Source organism: Haliaeetus leucocephalus, unplaced genomic scaffold, assembly GCF_000737465.1.
Source record: "Haliaeetus leucocephalus isolate CR32 unplaced genomic scaffold, Haliaeetus_leucocephalus-4.0 Scaffold871, whole genome shotgun sequence".
Lineage (NCBI taxonomy): Eukaryota > Metazoa > Chordata > Aves > Accipitriformes > Accipitridae > Haliaeetus > Haliaeetus leucocephalus.
The window spans coordinates 4,464,038-4,480,018 of NW_010973307.1; the positions used below are offsets into that span (position 1 = coordinate 4,464,038).

Genomic DNA, 15,981 nt, shown 5'->3' on the forward strand with positions numbered 1-15,981 from the left:
GGTCCGGCGTACCAGCCACTGGTGCAAATCCCTTTCCCAGTAACTTTCCCATTTATTTGAGTCCCCAGGCTAAACATCTACTCTTCCACTCTTAGCCATGATGATGGCTGGAAAAGCTGAATGACATTTTACTACCCCATTGAGGGTAATTATATGCCCAAGGCCGGCGTCAGCTTTGGGCACTTGTTCCAAAAAGTCACTTCTGTTTCTTAGAAAAGACCAATTTTTTTATTATTATCATTTCAGTGTAAGCATGTGTATATTAACAAAGCAAATTATGTCTCGTTTTAAAATAACTGGAGGTTATATATACCGTTAATAATTATGCTAATTGCACCATGCGAGCATCTCAAAGCTGCTGCCAAGGACCGGGCCCCGGGGTGGGGACCCATGTGCGGTGGGGGACAGTCCTTGTCTCCCCAGGGTCTGCATCTAGCTGGGCAGAGGATGCAGGGCTGGTTCTCTATCCATGTGAGATGCTCGGTGTTTCGGCAAGTGAAGTGAAGAGCAGCGTTGGGCGGCTACGTACATGTGAAAACAGCGCTCGGTCTCGCTGATGCTGTGTTTGGGCTGAATCACCCACCTGTGGGTTGTTTTTTTTTCCTTCCTTAGTTTGCTGCCGAACTGGAGCAGCTGGACCAGCTCCTGCCCTCGTTGGAGAAGGCAGCTCAGCTGCCCGGCTTGTGTGGACCAGAGAGAAGCGAGAGCGGCGTGACCAGCGTCGCCGTCAAACCGGAGATGCTGGCAGCCCCCCTGCAGCCCAGCACCGCTGCCAGAGCCCCCACGGGACTCAACCGTACGTGTCCACCCCCGGGAAATGCCAGCGCTCGCCCCCCAGACTGGGTCCTTGCTGGGCAGTGGGAGGGGAGACTCTTCTCCATCACCGGCTCTGCTAGGGTACCACCATCCTGGATCCGGCCGCAGTGATGCTCTGGGGGACCTGGGCTTTGCAGGCTGGTGCAAGGCTGGTGGCAGTGAGCCCTGTGGTCCCCCTGCAAACAGCTGTGGTGGGAGTAAGAGGACAGGATACAGTCCCCCCAAGATGTGTGCTTGGTCACAAGGGAGCAGGCAGGCTCACCCAGAGGTGTTTGAGGTTTCAAAGCAGCACTGTTGCTTCCAGACAGGGATTTGGGACTTAATAGATTCGGGTGCAGCATCAGGACCTCTTTTTTAGGCAACAACAAAAAAAAAGACCTGATTTTTTTCCAAAGTGAGCAGTTTTACCAAATTAAAAATTAGGATTTCTCTCTTGAAGGAGCCTGCAGCCAAATAGTAAATTCAGGGTGTTAACATAGCAGAAGCATACATGGACCTCATGGCTGGAGGCTCAAGCTGGGGCTCCTCGGGATGGGCTTCCCCAGGCTGGGCAGTAACAGAGGCACAGCTATTCCCAGCAAACCACCCTCATACGCCACAGGGAAAGCAAGCTTTTACCAATTGCAGCAGAAACTTGCCCTAATAACTGCACCCAGTGGTTCCTGCCATCGCAGTATGCTTGGTCAGAGCCCACATCACGCACTTGCCATGATGGATGTCCCCGTGCCAGCCCCAAGCTCCACGGTGCGAGGGATGCTCGCCTGTCCCCTTTGGTACTGCGGCATCCCTGGGGCAGTATGCCAGAGCCAGTCCCAGCCCTGTGGTGCTTTTCCTGTCCTGTGCTTGATTTTTCATGGATATAATTATCAGTTGCATCCCCCGTATCACTGCCGCTGCAAATCACGCTGAGTCTGGAATGCTGAAGTGCAGCTTCTAGAGCAGAGGGAAGGAAGAGCGAGCAGCAATACAGGGCCCAGTATAAACCAGTTAGCTGCTGGTCCACGTCCTACCCGGGGAGGGATAATCCTCCTGTTACTTATTCAGCAAATGCAGATGAGGAGGTTTTGGGTCCCAGCCCAGCAAGAAGCCTGCGAGGCGGCTCTGGCAGGCAGGGCTGGGATATTTTCGGAGGACTCGGGTTGCAGAAGCGGAGCCTTTAAAAGGGTAGGAGCATTGTAGCAGAAGGAAAAGCAATGTGGTGGTGTGAGCATGGCCAAAATGGTGCTGTGAAGTGGGGTGAAGCTCACCTGGGAGGCTGGGTTTGCAGTGGGCTCTCAGGGGGGACCCCCCGAGGGCGGCGCAGCATCGCACTGCCAAGCAATGGCTTTCAGGTCTCTAACCCCCACAAAAAAGCCTCTGCGAGCTGCAAGCAGGCTCTGGAGCAAAGTGCTATGGGCTGAAACATCGCGCTTCCTGCAATAATCATAGGGGGAAAGTTTGGGGTCTCATAAATTGGAGTATCGGCTAAAAGAAGATGTACAGGGCAGGGCGTAAGAGATGGATGTGGGAAGGGTGATGAGTGGTGGCTGCGTTGAGCCCAGAGGCATCGGGGAGCCGTGCTGTGCCTTCCCTCCATCAGGGAAATGTCTGGTGAAAAGAATCTGTCAGCCCCATAGCTGTAGGCGTGGACCGATTCACCCATCACCTCCGAGCTGAATTCATCATGAGGCTTATTGCTCAAGCCTAATAGTTCCTTGCCAAGGACCCTCTTGTCCCCAGGGCTGAGACAGTTGGTACCTTCGGCAGCAGGGACACTTGTAATGCTCTGACATAATTAAGAGCAGGGATTATTGCCTTTGGAGGAAAGGGAATCCTGCATCCAAGTTAAGAGCGAGGAGGAGGCTGAGCACGTTTACGGCAGGGGCTGCAGTGCGAGTGCTTGAAATGCCAGCTGCTGCCCTCCTGGGTTACAGCATCTAAAATAGCAGTTACTGCCGAGGAGATCCACCACGAGCCTCGCTGAAGGCACTGCCGTCGGGTTTTAACTCATGTGGGGCGGCAGCAGTGCACCCCTAAGCCAGTCCCCGAGGATTTGGAGATGCTCCTGGCTGGGAGAGGGGTTGCCATGGCTGGTGGCCACCAGCTTGCAAGTTCAACAAGAGTATTTAAGACATGCTCCCTGATGGCAAACTGCAGCTGAACTTGCAAAAACCCTATCTAAACAAAAATTAGAATAATGTGAGGCTTAACGACATCGTTTTAATTGATTTAAAGCCAGCAGGTGATAGATGAGAGCTGCACAGGCAGGAAGGCAGCATAGGGAGCATTGCTGCTGAGGCTCCCCTCTAGCTGCCAGGCGTAAGGGGGGCACGGCTCCTGTGCCAGGGTCATCCCCGGAGGGAGCAGAGCCTGGTTGACGTGGCTACATCAAGCGAGAAAGCTGCACTTCAGCTTCTGGAATTGACTGTGGTCCTGATACCCTCCTTTTAGCAGTGTTCAAACCCTGTCTATGTATGTTAGATGGATGCAACCCCCATCCCCCCTGCCTTTCTAACGTCCAGTTGATTATTTTTAGTTTTTATGCCCAGCTGATTATTTTAAGCTCCAGTTACTGGTTTTTGGGTGCCAGCCTGTCTCCCGGATCCCCTTAACCTTCACACAGCATGGTACAATGCTGTGGTGCTGCCCAGGGGCTGTTGTCACCAAGGGTGGCTCCCCCAGGATCGCTGTGGGTGACCAAGTCATACATGGGACTGAGCTTTCAGCTTTAGGCAAGGTGACATCCCACCATGACCCCCTTCTCGCTTACCAAACTTACCGACGCCGGCTCCCTTCCTGGCAGGGCAAGGAATCTGCCAAGTGCCGGTGATCTTGCAACAAGCCTTGGAAATAGATCTGACGTGTGCTTTTCTTTCTTTTTTTTTTAATAATTTAACGAATCTCTAGCGATGAACAGTGGGCAGGGTGTGCAGGCTGGTCGGACCCCGTTTGAGTTCTGCGACCCCCTGGAGCCAGCGCAGCTGAGGCCGGTTCCTTGTCCTGCGAGCAACGGCAGCAGCCCGCACACCCGTGGGCCATCCCAGCAGGGCAGGGGCACGGTGACCGCACCAAACCCCTTCCCACCCGACACAGGTATGTACAGCCACAGGTATCCGCTCCTCTCCACCTTCTCCAGGTCATGCTAAGGCTTTCCAGGGAGTCCCATGGGAGAAAAGGCATTGCAGGGTGAAGCTCGAGCATCACTGTTCACCACCAGCTTCTCACAAGCAGCGAGCTTCCAAGCTGTGCTTATTCTTTTCTCTCTTTTTGCGTCGGTATAGTTTCAGACAAAAGAAAGACCTTTCTGTCCATCCCAGCTCCCAGGGAGGCAGTCAGAGGAGGCTGCATCCCCTCACCTGAGCAGTGACAGCACCTCAGGCTCCCCTGGCTCTGGTCGAGGTTTAATTTTCACAAGACCTGGAGCACAGCTGGTGTGTCAGGAGAAGAGCTGCAGAAGCAACAGTCTCATCTCACCGTGCTGAAATTACCGATGGCAAAACACCGCAGACCTTGCCGTGAGCCATTTCGGCAGCCTGGGCTCCAGCCTGGGTTGTGGATGCTTCTTCTCTGCCCTCCTCTGCTTCCCTTGATGCTTCCCTCGATGCATCAAGCAATGCTAAACATGGTCTGGAAGAGGAACTTTGCTTACCACTGTGCACTGGGGCTGTACAAGAGCTTGCCTGCAGGTGCAGAAAGCAAATAACCCAGATCTCATCTTCTCACGGTGATAGCGTGGGACTAGAAGATCATGCCGGATTCATCCGCTGTCCCCTCTCTGATGGTGGCCAGGCTCCAGGAGAGCATCAGCCCTACATCCTGCACACCGTTTGCTTTGGAGCACAGCTCTGGCCCCACTTATAGGGTGGGACTCCCACCAGCCCATGGATGCAGGATGCGTGTGGCTGGTGCTTATTACAGCTCTGGATAGCCCTGCACAGAACCGGTCCTTCTGAATCCTGTGAAGCTCTTGGTTTGGGCAGCTTGTCTTGAGAAGGAGAGCATCACACGAGAGCTTTCATCCTCCGAGTCACCTCCAGGAGGGGAGGCAGAAATCAGCCCTGCACATTGTGTCACTGTAGCAGTTGCAGCTATATAACATTATTATTTTACATCCTGCCCTGATACCCGTTAAGCCACGGCCAGGTCTGGCTGCCTCGAGGAGGGTCACCCACACCCCGGTAAATGATGCTCTGCTTGGGAAAATCCACAATCTTCAGCATCAATGAGCCTGGGAACCATTTTTGGGTGAGTCGAGGAAGGACCACAACTGTGCCACGAGCCTCCCCGGCCTAGCTGGAGCTGCTGCTGGCACCACCAGGACCTACCTGTTGCCAAGCAACCTTAAGGCTGTTTTTTAAGAAATTTCAAGAAATAGAGGAGTGCTCGGCTGGAGCCGCCGTGCCGGTGTGTGTGCTGGGATGCTAAGCATCCGTGAGCTGGACCTCCTTCCCTTCCCTCCTCTTAGGGCTCTTATTTTCTCTTTTTTGAAACAAACACCACAGACGGGGTGGCATGTGAAGCTGATGGCTCCTTGTGGCAACAGCGAAGACACGGGGCACTGGGTAACCACAGACATTTTCAAGGAAATAATGTATTTTATTGGGATAAGAATCAGCACAGCTGAGCTTCATTAAAAGAAGAGAGATTTTCATCTTTAGCAACTGCCTTCATCGGCACTTCTCTTAGAAACTCGGGAGTTTTGGCATAGGGGCAGCCACCGATAGCACATCCCGATGTGGCGGAGATCCCACCCCAGCCAGAAATGCACTTGCCCCTACAGTTTCCATCTCCCTGGGTCTCCACGGGCTGGTTCAGCTGAGATGCCGTTTGATCTTCAATCCCAATTCCTATTTCAAATGGGATGACGTAAAGTCTCCAGCCTCATAAATCTCTCTGTCCTGGGCTTGGGCTCCAGGTTCTGTTACAACTTAATTTAATTGCATTGGCTCCTTTCCCTGTGCAAATTAACTTTTCTCCAGAAGAGAGGCAGAAGATGCTAATGGGTGTGGGCTACTTTTTAAGCTAAAATATTCAGTGGTAACAATTTGCCTTCAAGAAGAAACCCTTTAACTTGACTAAATTTTGAAAATCTTGCTAGAAATGTTCTGAAAAGGGGAACATTTTAATAACATTTGCACATACTGGGTATGCAGGGTCATATATATCTGCTGTATGTGCAGTATCTGCATAGATTTTCACCCAGAAGCTCATGCTTATAATTAATGGTTAGGAAACCACACCCGATATCTGTAACTTTGGGTTGAAAAGAGCCCTAACTGGTGAATCTTGGCGTCCATTTTAGGGATGGTTTAGGACACAGTTGGCTTCCCGTTGCTCTGAGCTTGCCCAGTCTCCCCAGCAGCACCCAAATCCTGCCCACGCGCTAACCTTGCCTCCTCCCATCTTGCTTTCCCCCCCAGGAATGCCTGAGCTGGAGATGGGGGTGCCAGATCACCAGTTTGGACAGCCGGGAATGGGGGAGCAGATCCCCTGGACGGATAACAGCATGGCAGCCATGAATCGAGGCACACTGAATAAACCTGAAGAGTAAGTAACTGTGGGGCTGGCGGCTTCCTGACCTCTCCCAGGAGAACATTGGGATATCCTGGCAATAGCTGCCTGGGTCACAGAGACATGGCCTTGTTTTGCTACCTGCCTGGAAACCCGGCAAGTGCTGGCTGGGATGAGCATGACTGCCCATTGCCGTATGGCAGTGGTGGTTGCTGCTGATACCATAAAAGCACTGGGACCTGGGTTGTGTAGGGTGCTACAATGTGAGAGATGAGATCCGTTATCTCTCTAGGGACAAGCGTGTGAGTAGACAAGGAAGGTGGCTTGGGGCGAGACATCCAGGGTGTGTCTAGACCTGAATAATCCTGTATATCCATGGCAGAGTCAAGGATGCTGCAAGTCCCCACTGTACCTTGCCAGTGCCAATATATGGGTTGGTGTTCTCCAGCATCCCTTCTCACCAGGAGCAGTGGTGGGATCTGGAGAACCATGGGACAGTTTTGTGTTTTCACGTGATTGCAGCTTTTTGCAGTCCCCATGTGCTTGGCTTCAGCTAAAATTATCACAGCTCTAATCCAAGGTCAAATAACCCTCTCCGGTCCTCTAACCACCTTTTTTGGGTCCATGCCCAAGGGGTCATCACCTGCCCAAAGTACAACCCCAGTCCTTGGCTATAAATGGGTTGGAGGAGACCATAGGTCAGATATTTTGGGACAGGAGGTCAGAAGGGCGGTGAGCCCTGCTGATGGAGCTTGGTGGTGGATGCCCTGCCGGGCAAGGGGCACCCCAAAGTGCTCACTGAGGCAGCAGTGCTGGCAGCAGTGCTCATGGAGATGGATTTGATGCGATGGGAGGTGAATCCTCCCCCTGGCCCGGGGAGGGCTTCAGATACCTGGTTGAAGAGCCAGCACTGGTGAGCTCTGCTTGGATCCTCTTGCCAAAGCCCAGCCCTGCTTTGCGGAGAGGCAGAATTTCCTCTATTAATTAAAGCCTTTAGCAGATGAGCACAATCTTTTTTTTCCAGTCATGAAGACACATGTAAGAGTTGTATTTGAGCAAGACAGTTGCCAAACATCCTTTTCTTGGGGCTAAATTTGGATTAATTTCTAAAACCTCTTTGCTCAGCCCATGAAGAGAGTTCCCTGAGTGGTGTCCACTGCTGCAACTGGATCTTGGACTTCTGCTGGAAAGACTTAACCTCTTGTTGCTTGAAAGAGCTGGGAGATAAAACAAATCCCCATTTAACTGAGCATTTACATCAGCCTGAGCCCTTGCTGCAAGGAAGTAGCTTTCTTTTTAAGCCTTGCCGGCGTCATTATCTTGTTGGGATAAGATCGGTAGGGCATACCTGGCAAAGGGCAGAGCTGCTAGAAAAATCAGTCTGGTTTTTAAGCTATGAATGTTCCTTAAAATGCTGCTTATGGGGTAAAAATGACCTTACCTTACTCAGCAGCCTTGTGCTTCAAGGACTGAGTCAGTCTGGCTGGCTGTAGACACCTTTGTCTCCCCAGCCAGCGCAGCTGGGAGGAAGGGAGTGGGATTTTCTTCTGGCTCACCCTTTGCAGCAGGATTATTGAGTGAGGACCGAGATCGGTGTGGAAGGCTTGGGACCTGTGCAGGTATCAAGGAGGGAAGCATTTGGCAGCAACATCCTGTGAGTCCTTGGGTGGGAAGAACACCTTGGGTGGTTTTCAGGGCAGAGCCCTGTGCCAGGACACAAGGTCGGACCGGTGAAGCGGCGGCATCTGCCCGAAGCCTGGTGAGATAACAAATCTGAGAGCCTGGTGGAGGTAACAAATCTCACACAGTCCCTGCCTTTGGAGAGTGATGGTTTCAACCACACTTCAAAATTGCAGCCTGGTCAGGGTTTTACAAGGTAGTATTTGATTTTCTCGGCATTGAGCGGGGAGAAAGCACGAAAAACCATGCCGCGTGATGGGACTTCCCATGGCGCCGTCAGGTCCCTGCAGCAAGGTCGGGCTCCCCACGCGGTGGAGATGTGGTGGAAGCAACTGGTTGAGCCAACACAGGGACGGGGGCCACGAGATGACAGCAAGAGGAGAGGTAGAGAGCTGCTTGTCCTGGTGAGCCTCTGTTCCTCCTGAATTAGGGTCTCTGGGCACGGGTGGTTCCTGCCAGAGCTGGTGAGCAGAGGCAACACTGGAAGAAGCTAGTTCCCAGCTCAGATCCCTCTCGTATCTTCAGTAACCGTAGGTCTGATGGGAGCATCATGGGTGAGACCTGCCTTGGCAGCATCTTGGTGGGCTCTAAACACTTCCATCTAGTGGCATGGTGATCCAACTACAAAACCCCACTTCACTGCAGCTGGGAGAAGGAGATTCTGCTGAGGAAAAGCCTCTGGAATTTGGTCCTCAAGACCTGCAGATGCGCTCCAGCTGGGGAGGACACGCTCATCCTGGGAGATGCCCACGGTCCCAGCAGCTTGCCTGTCCACCCGACGGAGACCGCAGTTGGAGCAAGGAGACAGAGCCTTCGGACTGCAGATATACAGGACTGAGAAATATATTTTTAGCTAAGATCAAACCAGCAGAGCTTTTGTTTTGGGAGTTGTAAAGGTTTCCCAGCTGGGAGGTTCACGTTAGCTGGAGGTGGACTGAGGTCCTGACCTTGTTTAAGGAGCTAGTGGTGCCCAGATCTCCCAGCACCGTGTGTCCTGAGGAAGACGAGCCTCCTTTTTAAATTCTCCTATTCCCCAAATCCTCCCCTGCCTTTGCCTCTTGACAAAGTGGGATGACTACAACATCCCCTCTCTTGTGTCCCAAGCATAAGAGCTCGTGTCTTCTGCAGAAGAGGGATGCCTTGGGCCAGGTCCAAGGCTCCTCGAAGCAAGTCCAGGTGGCTGTTCTCCCATGCGTTCCTCTAATCCCCCAAGGTCAAATATGCCACCCGGGGCCCAATTCGGTTGCCTCAGCGCTGGCACCCAGTGCCATCTGAGATGCCTGAGGTTTCTAGGACATCTGTGCAGGGCTGGACACCTGCAGCCTTTTGGAGCAGTGCTTGAAGGCAATGCCAGGGAGATGTTTTATGGGACTTCAAGCAGCATTTGACACTATCTCTGCAAGGAGCTGAATTTCTCCTCCTTAACGCATGCAGAATCAGAGTTTTCGCCTTAAAAAAAGCTTGAAGGGTTGTGGTGGATAGAAAACCTTTGCAACACAAAACCAGTATGACTGGGGACATGATGCATGAGGTCCAGGATCTTCTCTGCCCCCCTTCACCTGCCCAGAGACTCACCTGAACCCCACCATGGCATGGTGCTGGAGGACAGGAGGCGTGGGGAAGGCTCTACAAGCTGGATTGGGCTGCACAGATGGAGGTTTCTTTACTACAGAAAGTTTGTATTGTCCCCATGATCTCTTTATAGACCAACTTTTGCCATCCATGCAGAGGTCCGGCATGGGCTGAACAGACAGTGCCAACCCGAATTTCTCCTCTAGCTGTCTGTTAATGTGGAGAAGAAGCCTGTCCTCCCTTTACTCTGCAAGAACAATGTCTGTGCAGCAAACTTTGTCCTTTGGCCTTGGCACTGAAAAACTGGATTTGATAAAAGCAGCAAGTAGCAGGGACCTTGGCTATGGAGTGAAACTAGCCCTGCTTTTCACCTCTGTCTCCCTGCTTCCCTCTCTGCTCCCACTCTGCAATTTAAGAAATCCCAACGCCGAGTATTTCTTTTCCCTGGATTAGGCTGCGTGTGTTGGCTGCAGCGGTCTCGGTCAGATTGGCTTCAGTTCCTTACTGTACATCTGGTCCTCATCTGGAGCTAAAAGGATAAACATGTCTGCTGCTTGGGAACTGCTGGCATGTTCGAGCCCTTGCCTTTGTGCCTCTCTGCAAGCGTGATGTGCCACGGCTCTCTTCATCGTGTCAGACCCAGCAAATCCGATTGACTCCAATTAGTCACGTCATTGGAATGTCTCTCATTACATATTAATCTTATTCCCAAAGAATATTGAGCGAGCTTTGCAGAAATCTTATTTTTGCGGCTCAAAGGTTCCCCTTTGCCTTCAGCTGCTTTGCTTCCAGCTGCTCCAGCTCCATCCAAGCCTCCCCGCTTTCGTGCCGGCCGAAGTTTTGCTCTGCATCCTGCTGTCCTGCCCAAAATGCCTGTGGGAGCAAAGCCTGCAAAAGCACCCAAGTTTTCTTCCCAAACCTCACCAAAATGCTGTTCAGGCTTCGTTTCGTGGAGAGGTTCATCCTTACGAGCAGGTTTCGTCACGGGGCTTGAGCTTGAGCGGGCTCAGCCGGCATTGGAGCCACGGGATGAGGCTGCATCCCATGGGGTTTGCATGATGCAGCAGGGGGGGAGCGAGTCCCCACGGTTGCAGGGGCTGTGTCGTTCGAGCATCTCCCAGCTCAGCCTCCTCCCTGCTTCATAAACCTTAACGTGCCTCCTCTTGACTTCTCTCTGCAGCCAGTGCATCACCTCGCAGCTGGACGAGCTCCTGTGTCCTCCCACCACGCCGGAGGGTCGGAATGATGAGAAAGCCCTGCTCGAGCAGCTCGTCTCCTTCCTCAGCGGCAAAGACGAGACGGAGCTGGCCGAGTTGGATCGAGCTCTTGGGATCGACAAACTTGTCCAGGTAAAGAGAGAACCACTCATGGGACTTACCGGAGGTCATATATAGGGCCAGATGCTGAGGCTTGACGTGAGCATGGAGGAGGATTTCCAACATCTGGTGGTAACGGGAGGCCAGATGTGAGTGGGAACACACGAGCGCATCAGATTCAGACACGATACTTAACACCATGCTGTTCTCTCCCCCCGCCAAAAAAGCTGGAAAACAGCCCCGTGAAATACAATATCTCACTTCTCTGCTTTTCAAACACAATGCCCCATGAGAACCGGCAGGCTGGCAAGGAGGCGGCCGAGCGGTTTCAGCCCTGGGCGGCTCATGTAATGGGGAGAGCTGGCAGGCTGTCCTGCTTCCCCACCTTACCAGGGGGATTAGGGCATGGAGGAGCCTTCCAGCTGGAATCCCACAGCCTGGGATTCCTGAGCCTGGATTGTGCTGCCTAATAATATATCTAATGGCCTTGCTGGTATGAAACTGTGCAGCCCTTACTATCAAGATTGGCTTACAGTGCAGCTGCCCTTCTGTCTCGGGTTGAACTGCAGGGAAAAAAAAAGAGAGGTTTGCTTTTAGCGGTGCTGTCTTACTTGGATAGCGCTGGGGCCCTGGTTGCTACAGCTGAGCTCTGGTGGAGACTCCCTCTTTGCAGATATCCATGGGGGCAGATGCCTCTGAAGGGTCCAAGGTTTCATAAATAATGGGGCATGGCAGGGGAAGAAAGCTGGCTGCAGAGGAGCTAGCAAGGGATGTGGAAAATGAGATGGATCGCTTGGGATTTGTCTTTGAGTGGTTTCTTTTTCCGTGCCCCATAGCACTCACACGCATGCTTTTTCCAAAACAAGGAACAGAATCGAAAGCCTGTTAATAAACGCGATGTCCTAAGAAAGAAGATTCTCAGAGCAAATCCCTCTGGCTGCTTTGGGCCTGATCCTGCGTGATTTAAGCCCAGAGGTGGCACATCTCCTTCTGCAGCCCCACCGGGATGCCTTGCACTGCGCTACTTGGAGGGTTTATCTTTTCATCAGCAATCTGGGGGACCTGTCAGTGAATTGATTCCTGAATCAGGTATTTGCCATGTCCCTTTTTGCAAGGCTGTGCCTCCAAAATCACCACCTGCCTTTTTTTTTTTTTTTTGCAAGTTAGTGGTAGGGAGTTCAGCCTCTCTGGTACAAAGGATCAGAGATGCTCTTGCCAAAGATACAGCTGCAACAGCTCAGTGTTTTCACAAGGGTTTTGCAGACTCAGCTGGCACAGCTCCCCAGCAACCCTTTCCTGCACCAGACAGGCTCCAGCAGCATCAGACCACTGGATTGAGATGCCCTTGGATGGCACCCGATGCTGCTAAGCATCCCCATGCCAATCCGGCGCTTCCCCTGCCAAGGAGCACCTGGCTCAGGGGGATTGTCTCATGTTTGGACCCTGACCCAGCTTTGCTCCCATCCAGGGATCATTTCATTAATGGGAATCTTGGGCTTTTTCCATGGCTTCAACTGAACCTCAGAAATATTTTGAATAGTTCCATGAAATATTTGCTTGAAATACATCTTTAGAGAAACAACGCGTCAGCATAAAGGCATCTTTGGGAAGAAAATGTGTTGCTAGTTCCCCTCCAGGATGTATTCTTGGCAGGTAGGAGTTTGCATCCCCTGACTTCACCAAACCCACCATCTTCTCTGTGCTACCACAGACACGGTGGGATGGAGTGCTGGAGATACCTGCACCCAGTTTAATCAGGAGGCAGCTGGAAACTGGGTAGCTTGGGGAGAGAAGAGTAAAAGAGCCTCATTTCAGCAGGTCTGTGGTTTCTGGCCATTGCTTGCTGCTGGTTTATGTCCTGGTATCCAGTCCTTGAACCATATAAACTCCATCCTAATTTATCTTAAGCAATTTTCCCCACCACCATCTTAATTGATCCTAAGCAATATATTTTTCCCCACCACCATTCCCAGATCCTCATCCCTGCCTTCAAGCCTCAATCCTTTGATGGGCACCATCTAACCAAATCCCAAAGGCAGTGGGATTTGGGGGGGGGGGCGGGGGGGAATGTCAGGTTTCTCTTAACGCAGCTTTCTCTTAATCCATGGGACTCGGATTAAGGATTCTGGCTCCGAGGTGTTACTTCTCGTGGGTTCATAGCTCAAACACCAGATTTCTCTGCCTGAGCCAAGCTAGAGCAGCACAGGATATCTTACCATGATTTGCGGGTGTGGAAATCATCCCCTGGCTGTAATATGGCTCATTTGTACAGGAATGGCTATACTATAGACCAAAAGGTCCTGTCTCCCATGCGTTCCTAGCATGGGGTGTCGGTGAGAAGCGCAGGAGTATAGCCGTGCTTCCCCGTGAGCTCTCCCAGTCCCGGAGGTCCATGGCTCCCACCCTTGGCCATGGCCTATGTCCGAGGTGCTCTTGGGGCAGAAACGTCATACCCTCTTCCTCCAGCCGAGCCTCTGAGGCTGCATAAAAATAGGAAAGGAGAGATTTCCCACGTTCAGGTCAATCCTCCAAGCCTTAGGGTCTGTCCAACCAGGCGTGCTGCTGTCTGGAGCCCAGATGAGCAGCTTAGTGCTAGCAGACCCTGAGGAGGAAGGCAGAGGGAGGCAGAGGAAGGCAGCATCACCTCCTGCTACCCACCGCCGCTTCCCCCCACCAGCCTGGGGAGATGAGCCCAGAGCCCTTCTAAAAAGCCTGGCCTCGGTCTTTGCCCCCAGGCGAGCCAAAAGAAGTAATTTCCATTCCTCTAAGGTTTGCTAAGCCCCGGGGAGCAGGTGTTGAATGCCCTCCTCGACACTGCGCTTCCACTCGCATGGGCTGGAGCGTGACCCGGGAGATGAGGGTTACAGGCAGCAGCATCCTTACGAGCGAGCTGCCCCACGGCAGGCACGTCTTCCATCCCCTTTGAGCTCTCCTGGGAGAGGTTGGGTGCCGGTGGGGCTCCAAAGTGATATTTTCCTCCCCCTTTGCCTTCGCCAGGGCGGCGGGCTGGAAGCCCTGACGGAGCGGTTCCAGCCCCAACAAGCCACCCCACCGCTCATGATGGAGCAGAAACCCGGCATGTACCCCCAGCCTTACTCCTCCGCCTCTCCCACCACCAACCTCCCCGGCGCCTTCCCCGGCATGGTCAGGCAGAAGCCGTCCTTCGGACCCATGCCAGTGCAGGTACCGCCGCCCCGCGGCGCCTTCCCCACCAACATGGCCATGCAACCCCGGCAGACGCTCAACAGACCCCCGACAGCCCCCAACCAGCTGCGACTTCAGCTGCAGCAGCGGCTGCAGGGGCAGCAGCAGGTAATTCTTCCCCCTCCGCATCCCAGGGCCGCGGGCAGGGGGACAGAGGGACCCTCGGTCCTGCCTGCAGCCCCATGTATCCCAGTCGGAAGGGATCGGACGGGTGGGAAGCTCCTGCATCGGAGTTTTGAAGGTCTCCCTGGCTTTTTTTTTCTCCCCTCCAGCTGATCCATCAAAACCGGCAGGCGATCCTCAACCAGTTTGCAGCCAATTCCCCGGTGGGCATCAACATGCGGGCGGGGATGCAGCAGCAGATCACGCCGCAGGTAAGGGGGATGCGGCACGGTCCTCCAGCTGGGAAAAATTGAGGGTTAATCCCCGTGCCCTCCCTGTTAGCACAGCCTGGCTCACTCCTCTGTCATTAACGGGAGAGAAAAATTCTCCCGCGTGCAGAGAGGTGGCTGCAAGATGAGCTGCTGTGGGTCAGGGGTTTTTTTTGCTTCACCCTTATTCCAGCTCCTCCACCTGCTTAAGGTATAAATACTTTGTTATTGCTTAGAGAAAGATGTGCTAACACATTTAATCGAGAAGGATCTTTAGGAAATAGATGCCATCTTTTAAATACCAGAATCTCTAGTGAATCTTCTTAATGATCCTGCAAATCCCCAGGCCCTAAAGTTCTTGTTTGGCTTCTAATAAAGTGGATAAAACATCTGCTGGGTACGAGAAGTTGGAAAGTGTAGATGAGTTCTGGTGACTTTATTCTACTTCTCGGAGAAGCCTTTGCCTTTACATGAAGCAGTGTGACATCCCTAGTGTGCTATGGGGAGCATTACTGATAGGAAAGGGGACCGAACAGTTCCCATTGTAGCTCCAATTTCAACCGCTGATGGCTTTGTCAGGCTTTTTAAGCTGATTTATTCCAACACATCTGGCTCGGCCATATGGGGAACAAGCCCATGGTGATGGAAAAGCTTGTGGGATGGGGATTTTTTTTTTAACATCTCACAACCAAAAGAGTCGAAGTCAGGGATCCTGGGCTCTGGCACGTGGGAGCATCCTGGTGAGGCCTGAGGCCACAAGAAGTGGGTCCCGCAGAGGAGAGGAGTGGCTGGTGGCAGCCAGGTGACTGAGAGCCTGTTTTCCTGGCTTGGGGGATGCTCTGGCTCCTGGAGCTTTGCCATTCGGCACATGCAGAGGCTGATCTTTAGTATCTCCAACCTGCTCTGCCCTGCAGCGGCACAAATGGGCCAATTTACAGCATTTTGGGGTTTTTCCAGCTTTCCTTGCAAACCAAGGATGGGCACCCCAAGCTGGGGAATGGGACCACCCGTGGCTCTTGCAGCAGGGGGGGATGCTCTGAGCTGTTTGCCAGAACCGGAGGGTAACGGTGACAATTAGGGCATCCCCCTCCTTCTCCGCAGCCTCCCCTCAACGCCCAGATGCTGGCCCAGCGCCAGCGCGAGCTCTACAGCCAACAGCACCGGCAGCGGCAGCTTATGCAGCAGCGAGCCATCCTGATGAGACAGCAAAGCTTCGGAAACAACCTCCCTCCCTCCGCTGGGCTCCCGGTACAGATTGGAGCCGCTCGCTTGCCCCAAGCACCCCCCCAGCAGTTCCCTTACCCCCCAAACTATGGTACGACCCCGGGAAACCCTCCCACCTCCACCAGCCCCTTCTCGCCGCTGGCATCCAACCCCGAGGCCGCGCTAGCTAACCGCAGCAGCATGGTGAACAGGGGGATGATGGGCGGCGTCGGAGGGCAGTTCGGCGCTGGGATGACCCCGCAGATGCAGCAGAACATCTTTCAGTATTCGGGATCAGGTACGTCGAGCAGTTGGTTGCATTGGAAAGC

The 15,981-nt window shown here is 53.1% G+C and overlaps 1 protein-coding gene across 1 annotated transcript in view; it reads left to right on the forward strand.

The window, feature by feature from the left end:
* The window catches only part of NCOA1 (nuclear receptor coactivator 1), a 183,777-nt gene that overhangs the window by 163,154 nt on the left and 4,642 nt on the right, over positions 1-15,981 (forward strand). The window contains exons 12-18 of the mRNA XM_010583169.1: positions 613-796; positions 3,703-3,888; positions 6,216-6,342; positions 10,739-10,907; positions 13,872-14,186; positions 14,351-14,452; positions 15,551-15,950. Coding sequence (XP_010581471.1) covers positions 613-796; positions 3,703-3,888; positions 6,216-6,342; positions 10,739-10,907; positions 13,872-14,186; positions 14,351-14,452; positions 15,551-15,950 — 1,483 coding nt within the window. The remainder of the gene's footprint in view (positions 1-612; positions 797-3,702; positions 3,889-6,215; positions 6,343-10,738; positions 10,908-13,871; positions 14,187-14,350; positions 14,453-15,550; positions 15,951-15,981) is intronic.